Here is a 20,191-nt window from a genome sequence, read left to right on the forward strand (position 1 = left end):
AAATCCTGCAGTTTTTAACCATTTCAAATCTACTGCCAAGGAGTATATAGGACATTTTCATACACTTTATGTACTTGTTCCTTACTTGTGAGTGGCAAATACAGAGAGGGTAGTGAGCTGCCACCACCTTGGCAAGGGAGGATCAGAGCTGGGCACTGCTGCAGAGTTTGGGGGTCACTTGTGGCTCAGGCACCCAGCCTTGCTCCAGAAGTTCTGGAGCTCAGTCCTGGAGAGAGGCAGTGCTGCTGCTTCTCTGGTGGACTTGGGATGAGTCTTGAGCAATGACATGCTAGAAATGAGGGTTTGGCTTTGATCAGAAACAAAACAACCCCAAAATTATAACTTGCTCAGAAGCTTGTGGCTGCACAAAGTGCTGGCTCACAGGCTTTCCCCCATAGTTTAAAAAAAAAAAGTAGGGAAAAGAAAAATGTAATTTATCTTGATGCTGTTCAGAAAACAGAATTAAATGTTTGGCAGCCTGTGGAAATGAAAAGTTCTTAATCTTCGCTAAACATCCTTGTTTCCTCTTATCTCAAGAACAATTTACTTTGGGTACACCCAGAGAATCAGAACCTTAAACATGTATTCAGTAGCCATTCTCCTGTCAAGCAAGAAAACCCAACTGGATTTCCATTTATGCAAGCAGAGAAAAAAAAAATCCCAAAACTGTTGAAAGCGTGAGCCTAATGAGGCCTCCACTAGAGCATAAAAGCTGTGCTGTGATAGGTGCTTGAAATTCAGCATGTTTTAATATTTTTGTTAAATTTATCTGATCCTTTTGACCCCTCCGCCCTGTGATGTATCCAGAATTGTTACATAGCTTTAAGCCATTTGTATCCCTGGAGTTTCATTCCTGATACGGGCAGCAGTGCGACTGATTTTTTTTTTCTCCTTTAATGATGTGAAACACGGCTTGTATTTGAATTATCTGTTATTTGCCAGTGACAGGGATGTGGAGAGCGATGGTGCCCATCCTTTTCAGCATCTTAGAATTTCCAGCGCCCTGGCACCTCCTCTATGACAGAAGGACAAGCTGATTTGTAGGGTTTGGAAATCTGTGGTCGTAAAGATCCTCCCCACCTATATTAAGCATCCCTGCCCGGCCAGGGGGTCTGTGCAAGCAGGAGCAGAATGGTTAAAGCTCCCCAGCGTCGGATGGAGCTGCTCCCACTTTGCCTTGTTTACCTTGGCTGCTCATGATATTCTCCCTACGTTCCTGACGGAAGATTCCATTTGTTTTCCCGCAAGAGGGATGAGCTGGTTGGTGAAAGGCAAAGCAAGCCGTCCCGCTGGTGAACGCTCCGTGCGGCGTCCCGGGGAGCGCGGCTCGCCGGGGCTGGGGGCAGTGCGTGCGCGGCGCCAGCGCACACGTGCATTTGCATTTCAAATCGGCTGAGTCAACACAATGTAATGGTCCTGCCTGCAGGTCCTTAGAGAGCCACAGTAGCTGACAATGTGTGCTTAAAGGGAGGGTCTGCTTTTCTTCGTCTTCTTTTTTTTTTTTTATTATTTTTTTTTAAGCCGGTTTCCATAGCCAATAGTACCGCGCCTGCACCGGAGCTGTTTGGACCACTGTTGTTTAGCAGATGATTACCCCGTCACAGCGGCCGGGATTTTGTTTTATTTTATAAACACCGTTCATCTGGACAGAAAAAAAAACCAAAAAAAAACCCAAACAAAAACAAACCCCCAACCCGAACAGCGACCCACCGCCAAAACTGGCAACGCTTCAGAGAGGAGAAGCTGCCGAAGCGTTCGTGCCTGTGCTGCCACTGATGCGAGCAGCTGTTCCCATCTGCACTGCAGCACCGCAGCCTCCACAGAGCCGGAGCTGCCGGGGCTGCTCGCCGGGGGGATTCCGGAGGAAGCCGGCCTTGCTGTCGCCTAGCCCCGAGCCCAGGGCACGCTGAGGATGGGAGGCTCGCAGTCCCTGCAGCAGGCACAGACAGGTGGCCTGGTCCGGGAGCCGTCTGAGGCCATGTAAGTGCGGGCGCCGTGCCGTCGCCAGGCTGGGCGCTGCGGTGGGGGTGTCTGAGGCCTTTGTTCGGCGCGGGGCAGAGCCGGGTGTGGGTGAGCTCTGTGCCGCTGCCAGGGCACCCCGCTCCGTGTGTGTGTGCACAGTGCCTGCCGCTGTACGTTCTGGCTTGCCGTGGTTTGGGCGTGTGGTCAGCCAAACACGATGACCATTCCCAGCGAACAAAACCCCAGCCGCTTCCCCCCTCCCCAAGCCCACCGGCACCTCGGTGTTTTCGGTGTAAAGCGCACTGCGCGGAGCTCCGTTTCACTGGGCTTTTTTTCAGGGCTTTTCTCTGCACGGGTACTGTTTTTTCAGGTCGCATCAACCCTGTCACATCCATCCCTGTGGTGGTATTATATCCTCTGTGAAGCATAAGCAAGGTGTCGTTAGATCTCTCCTCACTGAAGGCCGGAATCGGAAAGATTTGCTGGGGGAGGGAGGAAAAAGCAGACAATTTGTGCTTGTTCAGAGCGAGTTAGCGCTTTCTTGGGCGGCTAAATCATATACAAAAGTGCAGAAATGTGCATGTGCATGCAGGAATAGCAGCATCATTTCCCATTTGTAAATACGATTTTGTAGTTTATTGGTAGAGGATTTATCACTTTACTTAGCCAACAGTCTTTTCTCCTTAACCCTCCACCCCAGGCTGGTAAGCTGGAATGCTAGAGCATGGACCTTACCTCTGAATGGGTTTTAGAAGGACTGCCTTGTCTTCTTTTGTCATTAGAGTTATATAAATCACATTTATCTTAACATGTCTGACTACTATGTTCACTGCTGTATATATATTTTGGTAAGTTTTAGGTATTTATCCATTAGGGCTAGCCTACAAATGAGCCTCATATAGGTCTCTTTAATTTTTTTTTTCATTTAATGTGTGCTTGTTAAGGTAGCTCTGATTATGGTTGAAACATCATTTGTGTGTTTGAGATAAGTGCTTCGGAGCCATTGGGGAATGATAGAGCAGTAACTGATAGTTTTTCCTCTCTAATAGGCCTTACAAGTGGGTATCTGCTCTCTATTGTCATATTCCAGTAGATCAGCAGATAGCTTTGCCTGACAGTGTCTTGTTATATTTGTAGGATACAGGCCTAAGAGCTTTTCTGCATCCTTTGTTCTTTTGATGCGTAGCTTCAGCAATTAATATTTTTCCCCCTATGGTTCTGTCTGACATTCCTATAAAAAGCATCTATTTTTATAATATGGTGGAATAAATGGGTGCCTCATTGTCTTTAAAGATATAAATGACATTTTCATCTGCACACACTGCTGTTGATTATTAACACTGGTCCAAGGACTAGTCAATAAAAGACATGTTGCTATAATGGTTCAGGCTTTTTATCTTCAATTTTCAGAGCCTTTTAAGAATGCATTCTGTTGGACGAACATATTGATCAAGCTGAATATGTATATATTTGTACATTTGGGGGGCACTTGAGTAAATTATATTGTCATCTCTCTCAGTGATTCCTTTTCTATACAAACCTACTCATGTTTTGCATTAAGTCATTCCTGTGGGGTTTCCAGATGATCTTTTAAGGGCTGACATAATCAACAGATGCACTTTTAGCACAGGCATCGTCCAGTAACTGTTGATGTCCTTTGGAAGAGTTTGTGGAAGGTATTACTAATCTTGTATTTAAAAAATCACCCAGAGATTGTGCTGCTTTCTTCAACTAAATGCTCTTCAGAATGAGATAAGAATGGAGGCGTTTCTTTATTCTTGAGAAAACATGAGCCTGCTGTTCTATGAAACAACATCCTCGTAGCATGTCATGGTCATCAGTTCTGGTGTGAGGTTTTGACTTTTTATTACCCTTATCACCATAACTTTTACCAGTGCTTTTTAAATGAGGTTGTATTTGGCTTGCTTTGCACACATAAGCAAATTCCTAAATGGCAGTGATGAAGAAACATCTGGCCATGTCCCAGGCAAGTTGGGCAGCTGCCCACGCAGTTCCAGCATCCCTGAAGTCATCACTTCTGCCATCAGCAGAGGCTGATTGCCCTAAGGAGAGCTGCTCCACAAAGGGAGAGCAGGGTTGGGTTCGGCTGCCCTGAGTTCATTAGAGTAGGGGGATATCAGTCAGGAATCATTACTGGAGTAGAATAGCATCAAAAAAAAACTACAGAGGCAAACAAATTCCTTAAATAGCTGCTGCTTTAGGAGTTCCTCCAAAGTATTCTGTGATGGGCTTCTTGATTAAACACTAGGGAAAGTTGTAGAAATAAATTTGTGTCAGGATCCATGCTGAAAAGGGGTCTAGGTTAAGATTTTATCTATGATTAAACGTGCCCTTTTTGCATGCATATGCCAAATTCCCAATTTTAATGTAAATTTGTTTCAGCCAAGATAAAAGTATTTGCAATAAACCCACTATTGGTACTGACAGCCCGGGGTGTTCTGTTGCTCATTGTGGATTGTTAGCACTCACTGGCAGCAGACAATTGCCCTTTTATTTAAAGAAAAGAGAAAAGTCAATTTGGAATGATAAAAAAGGGAAAGCCCAAGGGGAAGCCCCTGACAATAAAAGTTAACTGCAGATGAAAGTGGGGTGGCTCAGACCTGCTGCTGACGTTTTGAGCGCTGTCATGTGCTTTGCAAATCGCAGCAGGCACCCTGGTGGTCACAGATTGAGCTCAATCAGGGGCACGTTTCCATCAGATAATAGGAGTGGGCTCTGCTGGAATAAGAGCCAGTGACAGTGAGATGATGTTCAGTGTGCACAGATCTGTTGGGTGCACACACACAGCTGGTGACAGCCTCCTTGTGTGCTCTGTCTGACATGCCAGTGCTGCCCTGCTCAGGGTGTGAGCAGAAATCAGCCTGCCAAGTGCTACCACCTTCATCTTCAGTACTGTGATTTGTAAGAGTAGTATATTTCTATCTCTTGGCAATGTTTTTTAAGTATCAGCAAACTGGAAACGTTGCTAGGGTTTTGAATGCTGAGAGCTCTTAGGCATTTGTCATCCCTGAATCATTTCTGGGTTTTTTTCTCCTGAGCATGAACCACACCTTGTTTTTCTGGTTGCATTATGGTTGCTGTCCTTGCAGCAATTTGGCAGGATTTACATTCAGTGCCCATTTCTTGATCAGCCAAAGGGGTGCTGATGTGTTATTTCCTCCCATCAGGAGCTTTACGTGCTACGTCTCTAACGTTTGCATCCCTTGCCAATCCAAGAGGAAAATGACTGGAGCCTGAGCCAGCTCCCACTGAAGTTGATAGTGAAATGCCCACTGACTTCAGTGGGAGCTGGAGCAGGCTCCAAGAAAGAAATTGAATGTCACTGATCATTGGTAGCAGGCCAAGATGCTGGTGTCCCTGTGGATTGTTTTTTAATATTTCTTCTGCTGCGTGGTTTTGTCTTTGTTGGTTACAGGAGAGATTCAGAAAAATTTAAACTGGGTAGTCTCAGCCTTCTGCACAGGAGATGTGGGCAGTTTTCTTTGTGTAAGGGTCTGTATACGCTTGTATTTATAAAAAGTTATCACTTCATATATGTAAAAAAACAGCCCTTGCTTACCACCACTTATTTTATTTTTTTTTTCCTGTCTTCCAAACCTGGAAGAATCCATTGTGTGGTTCTTAAAAGCTTGAAAGAAATCAGTCTGGTGAAATATTGGCACAGCACTATATGCTCATACATAGGAAAATGGTCCAAATAAATATATATACATGGAAGAGTGGGATATATATGCATATATAAAATTTAAAAATATTGAAAGAATTTGGGTCTTGGGAGGAGGAGAAGCTGCTGTTACTGAATTGATATTTAGTCTTGAGTTAATCCCTTGACAGACAGTTCTGCCTATCGTCATCTTATTATGTAGAAACATAAATTTGTTTTCTTCTTCCTCTTACTGACAGCCTTCAGTGAGCATCCCCATCAGTAATTAGAGGATGCTCTATCTGCTGGCCTTGTCTGTTAAATGGGGTGAATTGCTAGAAGCCATGGGGATGTTTTACTTAAGATGTACCAGGAGTAACGAGGAGATTCTTCTGTCAGGCTTCCCTGTCTTTCATTCCAGCCTCCCTTATTTGAGCCCAAAGGATCTCATCTCTGAAGTCAATGACAGCGCTCCCTTTGATATGAGAGGTGGTTACATCAACCACTTCTTCTGTCACTGGAAGTAGGCAGGTCACGTTTAGCCTTGAAAATAAAATGAAAAGACCCCAGCCTCCCTCAGCCCTCTATTAAGCAGGCACAGCACACGTCTGGCAAAGCCATGTGTGCTCTAAAGCTCTCCATACGGAGTGGGGTGCCCTATGCCATGTGTAATGGAGCTGCTGTCATCTATTATGTATTATGACATGCAGGCAAACTGGAAAATAAAAACTGATGTGAGGTGGTAAAAACATGAATGAAAAGGCATTTCCTGCACATGCATTGTGGCTGTCATTTACCAGCAGAGCTGCTTCCCTGGCTGCGTTTGCTTTTTTGCTTTTTGCTCGCCTTGACCCAGCAGTCAGAGGATCTGGTTGTTAGATTTAAATCAAAGATGCTCTTCAGTGCTGTGTGCTTCAAGAGGTTTCTGGGTGCTTTTACTGGTTCTTTGACACGATTACAGCACCCAGAAAAGCAGTTCTGTCTCTTACAAGCACATTTCCTTTGTTTTAAGACCATACACCTATAATTTTTATATTTGCTTATGTCTTCTGGATACTGTTTCCTTATCCCTCTCTGATGCTTTGTAAGGATTTAGCTATGTACCAAGCTTCCTATGTAGTCCAGGTAAACAGGCTTTTGAGTGGCAAGAGGCAGAGTTGTAATTACAGCTAGAAATTCAATGCAGTTTGCATTCTCTTGGAGAAAGTGGGCGGGTTTGCTGTAAGAAGCAAACAAGCAAATGTATTTTTTACTATGAAGAAAGCAAAGAAAATAAAAGTGTCATTTCTCTTCAGATCCTTAAATGCTCTAAAGCAACCATCTGAATTTAGCAGCAGGCTATGGATATCATGTTTTGTATTTCCATTAGAACCAGCTTAATGGGGAAAAAATTGAATTAGTTTCCTTTTCCCGCTACAGTTTTAAATTTTTTTGTAAGGCAGGTTTTGGCCTGAGAGCCTCCATTGATGGTGACACTAGACAAGATAGTGAGATCCTTCCTTGGCTCTGGAAACCAAACTGCAGCTTGCACACGAACTGAATTTTGGTTGAAGCAACTGTGGATGTGTCTGAGAGAGACCAAGGGGCAGCTGTAGAGCTCTGTTTCTTGTTTGTGGCTGCCCTGCAGTATTGTTTGCTACAGCTCCTCTCCCTCTGCTGCAAGGAGTGATTCAGGGATTGAATGGATGCTTGGGAAGCCTCTAAGAGGAGGAACTGGGGCTGTTGGTTCTGGTGGGGCAAATATGTAAACTTTGGGAAAATCTGTGTCTTTCCATCTTAAGCTTATTTGATTTTGATTAATTGGAATCCTCAGAGTTATGTCCAAATTTACATGATATGGTTTTCCTAAATGAAAGCAGCTTTTTTTGTGGGGCTTAATGTAAACCAGGTTGTATCTGACAGAGGGTACAGTTGCAATCACATAAGCTCCTGCTCCTTTAGAACTTTGATTTCCTTCACCATAAAAACCTGCATTTATTGGTCTTGTTAATAACAGCCTCCTTAGAAATGAGTCCAGCATTGTGCCAGGAAAAGGGTTTGGTTGCTAAAGGAGAGGAAAGATGAGCAAGGAATTCAGATCCCTTTGTTTACGTTCCCAAGTGCAGGACCAAAGTGGGAGCTTGGGAAGGGAAGGTTCAGGCTGCTCCTCACCTGGCTGAGCTGGGGGCAGTCCAGCTGGTGAAATGAATGCCACTGGAGAGCAGGGATTTGCTCTTTCCATCACCCTGTGGTGCTGAGTCAGCGTGGGAAGGGAAGGGAAAGGGAAAGGAAATTTCCCTGAGAGCTGCAGCAGCACTGAGTGTGCCCATGGGAGGGGTGAATGAAGGCAGTGGGAAACCCTCCAGAATTGGAGCAGCAGCAGAGGGATCTCACCCACCTGGGGCAGGAGATGGAATGAGTAGAGCCCAAGCAGAAATGTTGTTGTTGTTAAGAGGTTGAGATTTTTTAGGGGTTTTTTTGTAGTTTTTTTTTTTTTTTTTTCTTTGCTCCTGCTGCTCACTGGCCATGTCTCTGTCCATGCAGCTGCTTTAGGTGTTGAAGTAGAGGAGTAAGAGTTAGAGAGGATCTTGCAAAGTCCTGCAGGGAGGCTGTGCTGGGGCCAAAAATGCAGAATATGGAGCAGGTTGAAGGCAGAGGGTCTCTCCTCCTCTGTTTCCTTTTCAGTGAAGGTTCTCCCTCCCTCTCTCCTCCACCCCCGTGTAATCCTTGTCTCCCTTCTGAAAGGAAGGGCCATCCACAGGCACTGCAGGAGCACAGCTCATTCCACATCCCGGATGCTCCCAGGATTGGCCAGTCCCCAGGAATGGCAGGTGTCACACATCCATCCGTGCTGTGTTGTCCCCAGTCCTGCTTTGGAGCAGTGTGGCAGAGCTGAGATGTGGCTCTGCAAAGCCACATTGTTGCATGTAAAAGGTGGCTGCAGTAAACAAAGCAATTCCCGACCTGTGGCTCTGGCTCCCGATGAATTATTGATCTGTTTCCCATTGGTGATGCTGTGTAGCAGGAGCACAGGATGCTTCTTCATGGGGGGACAGTTCACACCATGATGTTTCCTGGATTAAAATTTTACACCTTGGGACTAAAAGAAGAGGAATGATACCTACCAGGGGTATTAAATATTTAAACATCAAAATTCACTGATTCAAACCCCAACCCCTAACCAGGGTGAGCAGGGTGCATCACTAGCTGGGATTATTGTGCATTAACTGGTTATATTTATTTTAAACATTTTCCACCTTTGATATTGGGGTAGCCTGCATCTTTCTTAAAAGATTTCTGTGGTTGAATATTCAGCAACCTCTGGTGATTTAGGGACACATAAGTATATTTGCAGTTGTGATGTCTGAAGAAGAGTGCCTTTAATTAAATTGCTTTTTCCTGTTGTACCTCAGAGAATAAAGCATCTGCCTGAGAAGAGCGTAGGGATTTAAAAAACAATTTCAATTCTGAGTCCTGTTTCTGTGGCGTAGATATTTTCATTATTCAGGCTGAAGCCAGTAAAAGAGAAAGCAGGCTGGCCAGAAAGGATGGAGGATTGTTTTATTATTCATTTATATCAGTGGTGTTGAAAAACATACCCTGCCAGATCTCAGAAAAAGCAATAAAAAGGAAAAATTTAACATGATTTAAAGCAATATGGGGAACTTCTTGCTAATCAGTTAGAAAAATGATTTAAGTAGATTGAAGTGCTGCTGTAAGTGTGCCATGTTATATCCCGCAGTCTTTTTTCCTTCAGATGTGGTTTCCCACAGCTTGAGACATTTCTCTAGCATTGCTGTGTGAAAGCAGGAAATGGCTTTTGTTGGGGGAGTGGGAATTTGGCTTCTGCACAAAATGTGCTGAAAATTGCTGAACAAACAAGGAGAAAAAGCAGGAAAAAATAATTCCTTCTTCCCATTTCAGTTATGGTAGGAAGACTGCTTATAAGACAATAGGCTAAAACCTAAAATTCAACATTATTTTTGAGATGATTATGCCCTTTTAGTTCTCCTCCACTGCAGTTCTAATCCTGTTCACTAAATATAGCCATCCTGTGAGGAAAAACGGGCCTTTTTATAGCAAGTGATTAATGTTTAAGGTATTCATAGTTTTCTTTTTGCAATCTATTATAGCAGACACATTTCCAAACTGATCTGTGTGGCTTGGATAACACACAAGGTATTACTTTCCGTTGCTGAAGTCCCACATAACGATCCGAAGGGGGAAGCCATAGCATTTTATTTCTGTTATCTCACCTGTGTTAAAAAAGAAAATGCAGATTCTCGTCTCTTAGCTCTGACACTGAGTTATCCCAACACTTCAGCTTGGAACCCCCGTGACTGGAAGAGCTGAGAAGTGACTCAGTGGCATCAGAGCAGCAGTGTGTGACCGTGTCACCCATTCACACCAAATCCAGCCTGGTGTCCCTCACTGACAGCTCAGCTGAGCTGCTCTGGGGCAGCAGAGGGTTTGACACCCTTTGGGCTCAGGGTGGGAGAGGCACAGAGCTGCTCAGGGCAGGGGATGGCTCTGGCTGCAGGATCACCTTCCTCCTTGTGTCCCAAAATTCAGCCTTGCACCTCTCACCTGGCTCTGGCTACAGGATCACCTTCCTCCTTGTGTCCCAAAATTCAGCCTTGTGCCTCTCACCTGGCTCTGGCTGCAGGATCATCTTCCTCCAGGTGTCCCAAAATTCAGCCTTGTGCCTCTCACCTGGCTCTGGCTGCAGGATCACCTTCCTCCTTGTGCCCCAGAATTCAGCCTTGCGCCTCTCACCTGGCTCTGGCTACAGGATCACCTTCCTCCTTATGTCCCAAAATTCAGCCTTGTGCCTCTCACCTGGCTCTGGCTACAGGATCACCTTCCTCCTTGTGTCCCAAAATCCAGCCTTGCACCTCTCATGACATATCCTTATGGGCTGGCAAGTGCCACCTTTGTTGTAATAGTGGTTATTTTTCTGGGGAGCTGTGTTTTCTGTAGGAATGTTTAAGCTGAAATAATATTAAAATCTTTCTCTGGAGAGGAGCTCCTGCCCTGCTTTCTGCACACATCCCTGACAATATGAGCTCTTGTGCAATTTCGTTTCGGTGGAATGGGATTTATTTGACATTTTAAGTGAGAATTGCATTCTCATTTGAAGTGAGAATTGCAAGGGATGCTTCTCTGCTGCTTCATAGCTCAGGCCATGAAGCTATGAAACATGAAAATGAACACATGATGTTATCCTGCTCTTGGGTTGAGCAGAAAGGAACTGCAGATGATTTTGTGGAATAGTACTCTGAATGCAAAACATGATTTCTGTTTAAACCTTCTAGCTTTGATGGTGTCCTTTAGCAAAAAACTCTTTTTAAAAATGGCCCTCACTTTCTCTGTCCTACAGTATTGTTTTTAATTAGTGTTTTAATGCATCAGAAAGATAGCAAGGTAAAGAATGAAGATGCCAAGGAAATTAACCTCATCCCAGTTTGTGGATTTCTTCTATAAAATTATTTGAAATTTCTGTGATTAAAGAAGCTGGAGTCATACTTTTCATTGAGCCATATCCAGTTTTAAAGTAAAAATAAAAGACATCTGGTATCTCAGCTGTGGTGACTGTTATAAAATGAAAACGAAAAATTCAACATGATTTAAAGCAATATGGGGAACTTATTGCTGTAAACCAGGACTTTAATATAGGACCTATGTAAAGTAGTTCTAGCATTTTTTCCCAGCATTATTGTTTAAGCTGAAATAATCCTGTGATGAGATTATGGCTTTGTTTTGATGGTCAGACTTTGCAAGGCAGGAACCTGTAGAATGTGGCAGGAGTGTTGCAGGTGAGTAGCCCAAGGTGTGATTGCCTTTTCTGTGCACATATGATATGATATATAGATTCTGTACGTGTGCCATACACACCAGCCAGCAGACTGAAGGATTCCCCTGTAAGGTGATGAACTTTTTCAGTGCAGACTCAGCACTAAAAATCTGAATTCCCGCTGACTTCTGGTCAGAGGTCTGGGGCATTTTGATCATCAGTGGAGCAGGCCCTCAGAGACAAGTGCCCTGTGGTTTTCCTGTGTCCACCTTGCAGATACCAAACATCATTTTATTATATTCTCAAGGCTTTATTCTCATCCTGTGTGTGCACATCAGTAATAATGTTCCTGTGGGACCATGGTGTCATGCCTGTGGGAGCAGGATGTGAGCTGAAGGAAAGCTTGGTGATCTGTTTCCTTCCCAGCTTCATCTTCTTGTGATCCCTTTTGTGGTTGATCTCCTCACAGTATGGGTTTTTTGTGAATTTATTCAGTCCTGGGGTGGGTGATCTTGTCACCTTGCCCTACAGTAGTGTGAGAGAGGTCCATTAATAGTTAATGGTCAGAAATGTGTCCCTGAAGGAACTGTCTTGTAAATGCAGTGTGGTGACACTAAGTGACATGCTGGTGCCTCCCCCAGCTCCTGATTTAATATAAGCATCAGATCCAGCACTGAGAACATTCCCAGGGGGCAGAGGCAGCAGGACAGATGGCTTTCCATGGTCCCTGAAGTGTCACCCATCTTCCAGCTCCAGCAGGCTGGGCTGAGGTTACTGGCTTTGCTCTGCTGCGGGCAAAAGGTTTGCACAGAATCAGAGTGGTTGGACTTGGAAGGGACCTCTGGAGATCATCTGCTCCAAACCCCAGAGGGGGCACTGAATTCTTTTGAGACACCCTATAATTCCAAAGGTATGTTTTATTAGAGAAAGGGAAAATAGTTTGTGTGGTTTATGCCTCTAGAGCATAATAGAAAGTTTGTGAGGTTTATGCCACTCACCATATATATTTGCATTTTTTTCTAAAATCATTTATTCAGCAGATCCATGGGATGGTTTGATTGGTAGACTAATTCCAGAACAACAAATATTAATACCTAAAATAATCAGATAACTCCACCATTTCATCTCTGTTTTCTGTAGGTTGTTGTACAAATTTAATATCAAAATTGAACATATGTAGGGATGTTTCATATTCAAAACATTTAATAGCTAACAATCATGTTCAAAGAAGCTGATTATTGGGGAATGTCACTGGGTAGGCAAATATTATGTAAAAATCACAGCATAGAAAGTTGGCACATCTTTGATATTATCCTAACCTAGTGCTGGGATTAAGAAAATGACCTTTTGTTGTAGCTGTAGAACATTCTTGGTCCTCTTGAGTAGGCCCTTGGGTCAGCTAATGACCTGAAGTGGTAACTTGATCTCCAGGAAAGGAATTACCATTTGGACTCTCCTGATGCTTTTGAATTATTATGCAGGGCTGTGTTTGTAACAGTTTGAGAAAAAAAAAAAAAAAAAAAAAAAAGGGAAAAAATGGAATAGGTCTTGGATTTACGTTAGTGCTGGGATTAAGAAAATGACCTTTTGTTGTAGCTGTAGAACATTCTTGGTCCTCTTGATTAGGCCCTTGGGTCAGCTAATGACCTGAAGTGGTAACTTGATCTCCAGGAAAGGAATTACCATTTGGACTCTCCTGATGCTTTTGAATTATGATGCAGGGCTGTGTTTGTAAGAGTTTGAGAAAAAAAAAAAAAAGAAAAAAAAAGAGTAAAGACTGTATATGTCTCTGTATTAGACTTGTGTAACTGAACCACAAGTGATGCCACAAGATGAATTATGATGAGATTGCCAGTTATTTAATTTTATATAAACAAAAGGAAAAAGCCCTCAAATGTAAAATGTAATATGCAGTCAATTTCCCCCCTCTGGACTCTGCATACATTTACAAGAAGAAGCTGTCCATGCTGTTTAAAGGTCCCAGCCTGAGTGGATAAGGCAGACTTGAACTGAACTGACCAAGAGCACTGAACTTGATGAATTTCAAAGGTCCCTTCCAACCCAAACTTATTTTATGATTCTGTGTATGTGCAGCAGTTCAGAAGCAGAGCTGAGAGCAGGATTGATCTTCATCTGGAGGGATGTATTGCTGGAACATCCTGCCTCGGTGTTCTTTTTGTGTTGTAGCTTACTTGAGTTTGGGGGATTTTTAAGAGAAGATCATTTTAACCATTGAAAATGACACCTGGAAATCTGAAAGGGTTTTATCAGATTTTTACAGTGAATGACTTTGACTGAAATTAATGCATAATCTGACTGCCTTGTCTCTCTGGCTTTAGAAACTCTGAAGCTTGGAGTTACTGAGTGTCTTTCCAAATCTGTCAGCCTGTGTGGGCCTTGCCACTGCAGTAGAAGTGCCTGCTTAAGTAACACACCACCAGATTGACCTCAGAAGGATGCAGCCACTCCTGTATCCTTGGTTCTGGGCTCATCAGTAAACCACCCCTGAATTATTCATGCAGGCTTTATGAGGATCATCTCTGAAAATGATCGATGGAGGTGAAACTACAGAACTCATTCCTCCTTCTTATTTCCAGCTCATCTCCCAGTGGGAGATACCCAGAATGAAAGCCAAAATTAATCTTCAGTACTAAATTGAACAATCTAAAAAGTTGGTTAGTTGGGGCTTTTTTCTCCTTTTTTTCTCTGATTGAGTTTCCTCTCATGGTGCATGATAAATTGTTCAGTAAATACTCATGTGAAATTTATACCTTAAGTTTATGATATAACAGCTGCAAATGCTTTGGAGGGCCAGGCCTGATGGAATCTGTTTCCTTTAGGTCTTGCCACAGATGGTGCTTTTGCATTAGCACTGCAGTGTTTGCTCATTTGGGTCCTTCAAGCCATGGCCTTGGACTCTGTTTGCCTCAGGTACCAGTACCTGGTACAGGAACTGAGATGATCCCCTGGTGGCAGATTCCTTGTTTGGGTCCTGAGGCTCTGGGAACAGGTCTGCAGAGAATTTTAATGTGGGTTTACATTTCCTAGAGGCGATGGATGTACTTGGACAGACATTTTCCCCTTGAGCTGCAGCTCTAGCCAGTTGTAAAGAACATGTGGATCTAAAGATGAGATGGAAAAAAAAAAAAGACAAAATACTCATTTCTGTCTTCTCCCCCTCAGGGAGTTGAGCTGTACCTCAGGAAAAGACTGCAGGAGTTACTGCCAGTAAAAGCTGGTCAGGGAGGAATTGCTCATCTTGTGAGACCTCAGTTTCTCTGTACACCTCCAAATGTCACTCACACTGCAATCAGAGGGCAATCTGCAAACATCCAAATAATCCAAACATCCAAACATCTTTGCAGTCCTTGTTTTCATTGCATCACCCTCTGAGCACTCTTGGGTGGCAGTGGAGCACAGTTTGGTTTTGTTGTTGTGCGTGTGCTGTAAGATTGCCTGGTTTATTTCCTCCCAATATGTCCTGTTTCTAAATACACCATGAGAATGAAGTTGTCATGTCAATAAAATACAGAGACAAAACAATTGGTGAACAGAGATTTTTGAGTAGCAGGGTGAAGGTTGAGTTTATGGAGTGCTGGCACGGCATCAGTGATACTGCTGACAGGTAGGAGAGACCTCGATTAATCCAGGACGCATTCTGCTAATTAGAGGGATAAACCATACTTTTTCCTAAGAGCAAACTTTGCAAGGAAATGTACAAATTGAAATAGAGTCTGTTCACCTTAGCTTTAATGGAGCAGATCCCCCTGAAGCCAGTCTTCTTGTTAGCTGTGAATCCACAGCCCTGGCTGATGGAGAGCAGCTCCTTTGGCTCCATCTCCCTCTCCTCACTCCAAATACAGGCAGTACTTCTCAGTAATGCAGCTTCAACTCCTGGCTTCAGAAATTCATAGTATCACCCCCCATTTCCTCTCCAGGTTGTTCATATTGCACATCAATAGATCAGTACTCCATAAAGTAGTCAGGTGTGTTTGTTTGTCTTTTTTCCCGAAGTAGGGTATACACTAAATAAAAATTCTGTATAGATTTAGCATTAAATGAAGTAACCCTACAAAAGCCCGTGGAGTTCCCTTGGCACATCCCACTTCCAGTTTTGCTCCCTTGAGCACCTCTATAGGAGGTGATGCTGCTGAGCTCAGTCCTCATGTCAAAGTCCTGCTTTTAAGTTTCTTTTAAATTCTCTTTCCCTGCCATGGAATGAGAGCAGGGAGCAGGGTGGTGCTGGCTGTGCTGCTGCAGTGTCAATATTGGAGGAACCCAAGGCAGATGGCAGCGTTCCCACCACGGCCCAAGGCCACGGCTCTGTTAAAAGCCACTTTTTAATGAATTGAGTTTTCTGGTGGCAACTGGGGTGACCTCACTCACTTCAGGGGCTGTGTCTGCCTGGCAAGGGCAGGCAGGGAGGAGAGGCAGGGAAATGAAGAAATCTCATTCTTGCTTTCCAGCTGCACTGACAAAAAGGCAATTTTTCCTTCTGAAATTGGGGAGGATTTAAATTGTAAGAACCTATGGTTTATAAAAAAAAGGTAATGTAACTTATGAGGCTGGGTTTCCACACAGCCAGAGGTGAGGAAGGGAGGTCAACCCTGTTTCTGCCTTCAGTATTTCCTCCAGAGATTTATGTGACAGGCTGGGCAAGAGCTCGGACTTCCCAGATGAGAATGGGAGTGCTCAGGCTCCACAAATTGATGCCAGATTTGGCTGGTCTAGTCTAATTCTTGGATTTCCCTGTTCTCCCCTGCTGTGGCACCCCATCTGTTTGTGTTAGATTTACTGTTTACTGGTGTCTTTCAAGAAGGAACATGAAAGAGACAGACTGAAAGAATGTTTTGTGACTTCTACAATTTTTTCACCTGTTATGTACAAAATCCAAAGGATACAGATGGAAAGATAGGTATGACATGTTATGAAGGTAAGCTCCCACTAATTGCCCTGGGTCCTTCGTGTAGTTCCCACTTCATCACTGCCCCACAAACAAGTCCTGCAGGTTCACACTCTGCTTCATCCTTGGCTGGAGCTTCAGAATCATATTCTAGAAGGTACAAGACTCTTCCTTTGCTGAGAACCTGCCCACAGCTGGACCTGTGGTGGCTGCTCCTTGTGCACCTTTGAATTGGTGCTGACTCCCAGGGTGTATCACAATTTGGCAATCTTGTTTTGCACCAGGAACTGTTCAGTATCAACATTATTTCTTTTTGTTCCATGTATTCCCTGAGAATTTCTCAGAGAAAAGGCATTGTGAATTGAACTGGCTGAAATACATGATTTCCTTTTCACAGAAAATCCCGTTGTTCTGGGAAATTCCTTTCTTACCATTTGAACGCAGAACTGTGGTCTTAAAAAAAATACCTCATGTAAGAGAGATCATCTGTATTTTCACTAAGGAAAACTGAACACAAGATTTAATATTTCCAGGATGCTTGTTGACTTTGGAGCATAGTACTGGAATGTGCTTCCAGGCTTTATGCCCTTGCCCAGATCCCAGGCCATGATAAAGAAGGTTTTTCTGGTATTAAGCTTCCCTTCATGTTTCTTTGTTAAATAGAATTTTCTTTGTGAGCACAACTGCTTCTCATAACAAGCACATCAGGATTTGAGTTATGGTTAAGACAGTTCTTACTTGATTGTACTAGCTGAAAATCAGGAGTGTTCCATCAGAATCTTTTGGGAATTATTAAATATTGGCAAAACAAAGCCTTTTTCTGGAGCTCAGGCACCTCAACTGTTTGTCCATGGACTCAAGAGGTTTTCCAAAGTGGAAACTCATGCAGTGAAGAGAAAAGAGCAAATATTTCTATTTACTTCAAATGGTTTTGCCCAATTCATCCAAGGAAGAGACCAAGTAAACAAAGGGACCTCCTTTAAAAAGTAGATAAACAGGCATAAATTCTTTCCATAATTTAACTAAGGAAGACACAGAACTGCTCCATCAAGGCAGTTTAACAAATCCTCCTTTGAGCAGGATATGAAAATAGAGCTTTTTCCATTCCAGTTTCTGTATATGTTACAAGTGCTGTACAGACAGTTTGGGAAAAAGGAGTCTAAACATTATTGTTTGAGCGTTACAGAGCTAGACTTTGAGTTCAAATTGTAAAGGATGAAACATTAATTAAGTGCAGCACAATGAAAAACTACATGAAAGCCTGAGAGATATGAATTACTTCTCATTTTGTTGGTTTAGATGCTAACTTCCTGGGTTTATTTTTATGACACTGGGAAAATATCGCACAACTCTGTTTCTCTTTGATTCTTCAACTTTAAAGTTTCCTGAACCAGCTCTGTCTAGGGAGGAGAAAGCTTATTTGTTGTTGTTGTTGAATACCTATTGTGAAGCTTTATTTATAGAAGCCCTTTGTTTGCAGCTGTTCTTTAAGCTTAAAATATGTAGAACTTAAACCATGGTGCATCTTTGGAAGGATATGACTTGAAATGATGCAGTGTGCCTGTTCCAGTGTGACTGTTCTGTGGCCTGAGGAATGAGGATGGTTAAAGAAGTGGCACAAAGGGTTTTTGAGGAGCTGCAACAGCAGATATAATGGAAAGCCAGACACAGTGGCTTTGAGCTGTGTAAGTTTGGGGAGGGAAAAAAGAAATCTCCAAACACCCAAAGTTATAACCTGGTAGAGCTCCTTTTGCTTCAGGAATAGGATGAGCCAGGATTTGGTTGGCACAGGGTCATGATGTGCATCCTAATGGAGTGGGAGCTCTTCTGGGATTCTGCAGAGAAGAGGGAGAGGGGAAATTTGGACCACTGTGCTCCTTGAGGTGCCAGAAGTGACACTGGGTTCTCTTCTTCCCCAACTCTCCTAAGGTTTTATGCTGTGATAGATTTAGGCAAATGAATTTAAATCCTGTATCTGTACTTCTCCTGACATGGAGCTGCTTAAAATAATCACAAGTCTCAGGAAACCAAACAGAGTCTGGCAGCTCAGAGTTATCTTCTAACTCGAGCAAAATGAGAGGAGTCCTTGATTTGGGCTGGCCTGTGGACTGCTTCTGGGGGATGAAATGTCTTCTTATTTTATGGCAACACAGAACCACTGGGAAGAGGCAAATCAGTCCTGTCCTTCAGCAAACTGCTGTGTTCAATTTACTTCATTACAGACCAACAGTCCAAAACTGCATCTGACCAACAGAAATGCTCATTGAATGTGTATTGAACATATGTTCAGTGCATATTGAATATGACACCATTGTTACTGCATTCCTTGCTCCCAAACAAAGGATGAAATGTTTATCATTTGGGCTCAGTTTAAGAAGTATGATCTATAGTTTCCAGACCTAGAAGGATAGTTTCTTATGGCTGTACACCTCTAAGAACAAGTGGTGTTTCCTTGAATGGTTTAGATCTTCACTTAATGTTTATGTTACTCATCATTTTGTAGAGTTGCTCCCTTTCAAGCTTATGTTTCATTTGAATCACTCCATTTTGGGTGCTGCTGTCTCATTCCTGGGCTGGCACCAACCCATCGTGGTCCCTGTGTTTTTGTGTCCCTGTGAACCCATGGTGCCACAATAGGATTATTGGTAATAGCAGGATTCCATGCATTTTACAGGCTGTCTTACCTTGTGTCACAAGGTCTGTTTGAAAAGGGCTCTGGTAAAATTCTGCTGAAAAATAGAATGTAGTATTTCCATGGGAGGAGGATGCACAGGAGCTGGCTGCATCTCAGATATCTTCATGTCTGCTCTCTCACCCTTGAGGGCACACAAAGAAATTTGGTGCTGTTTTAGATGTTTGGGTTTTTTAATTGAAGCTAGGAAATTCTCTTCAGAAGAGTCTTTTTATTTGTTTTTTTTTAGTTAATTTAGGTGTGCTTGTGCAAAGGAGTAGCACAGGGGCATTGGTCTGTGTGGCTGAGCCACCCTCACACAGCAAAGCAGGATGGATTCATTTCCAAGTGTGTGTTCACTTCTGTAACACAAATGACATAAATACTTGTCTAGAGAGAAAACCACAGCCATGACATCCTGCTCTGGAAGCCATACTGGAATGTCAGATCTCCTTTGGGAAACACAGAGGCAGCCTGAGAGCTGAGGTCTGTGCCACCAGCTCAGGAAGCCGGCGCTGCCAAGCCTGACCTGCAAACGTGAACCTTCACTGTGCTCACCAGTCTCTGCTTTGATTTTCCCTAGGAGCTCTGACTCTGAAGAAGCATTTGAGACCCCGGAGTCCACTACACCTGTCAAGGCACCACCTTCACCTCCACAGCCTCCCCCTGAAGCAGCAGCAGCAGCAGTAGTTGTTGCAGACGTAGCAGAGCAAGAAATAAAACCTCAGCTGCCCGTGGAAGATGCAGGTAATGAGTGGGACACGTTACTAGGGGAGGTGAATATGCATGGAGCTGTTTCTCTAAGCACTGGCAAGGAATTAATGCTAATAGATTGGCTTCTGGAATGTTAGTTAATTACCCATGCAGAGAGGAAAAAGCCCTGTTGCCTCCTGGAATAAAGTAATGGAGAATCTGTCCATAACATTTGAAAAATATTAAGGAAAAGAGGAGCTCTCTAGAAAAAAAACTTTTTTCCTTTTGAACCAAGCTTCTTTTTCTAGGATCTTTACAGAGTCAGATGAGTAGAAAAAAGAAATGTGGGTTGCAGATGCAGGTACCTGTGCGAGCACTGTTAACCGTGACAATTAACAAAATGCCATTTTCAAATGTGGTGAAAAAGCCCATTAGAACAATAGAAATACTGATTTTATAGGAGGAACATGGGGCTATGTATGTATGTATGTGTACATATGTGAAAATTGGTACATACTGGGAAAC

The 20,191-nt window shown here is 43.3% G+C and overlaps 1 protein-coding gene across 8 annotated transcripts in view; it reads left to right on the top strand.

Annotated features, from left to right (window-relative positions):
- TACC2 (transforming acidic coiled-coil containing protein 2) overlaps nt 1-20,191 on the top strand; it is a 130,179-nt gene that overhangs the window by 70,646 nt on the left and 39,342 nt on the right. For 7 of the 8 annotated variants that reach the window (XM_041415628.1, XM_041415632.1, XM_041415633.1 and 4 more), the window contains one exon: nt 19,557-19,720. In XM_041415628.1, the coding sequence (XP_041271562.1) occupies nt 19,557-19,720 (164 nt within the window). Of the gene's footprint in view, nt 1-1,897; nt 1,981-19,556; nt 19,721-20,191 lie in introns of those variants that run through there. The other variant, XM_041415636.1, reaches the window with a different exon arrangement.

The sequence above is a fragment of the Onychostruthus taczanowskii genome, unplaced genomic scaffold, assembly GCF_017590055.1.
Source record: "Onychostruthus taczanowskii isolate IOZ18803 unplaced genomic scaffold, ASM1759005v1 scaffold5, whole genome shotgun sequence".
Lineage (NCBI taxonomy): Eukaryota > Metazoa > Chordata > Aves > Passeriformes > Passeridae > Onychostruthus > Onychostruthus taczanowskii.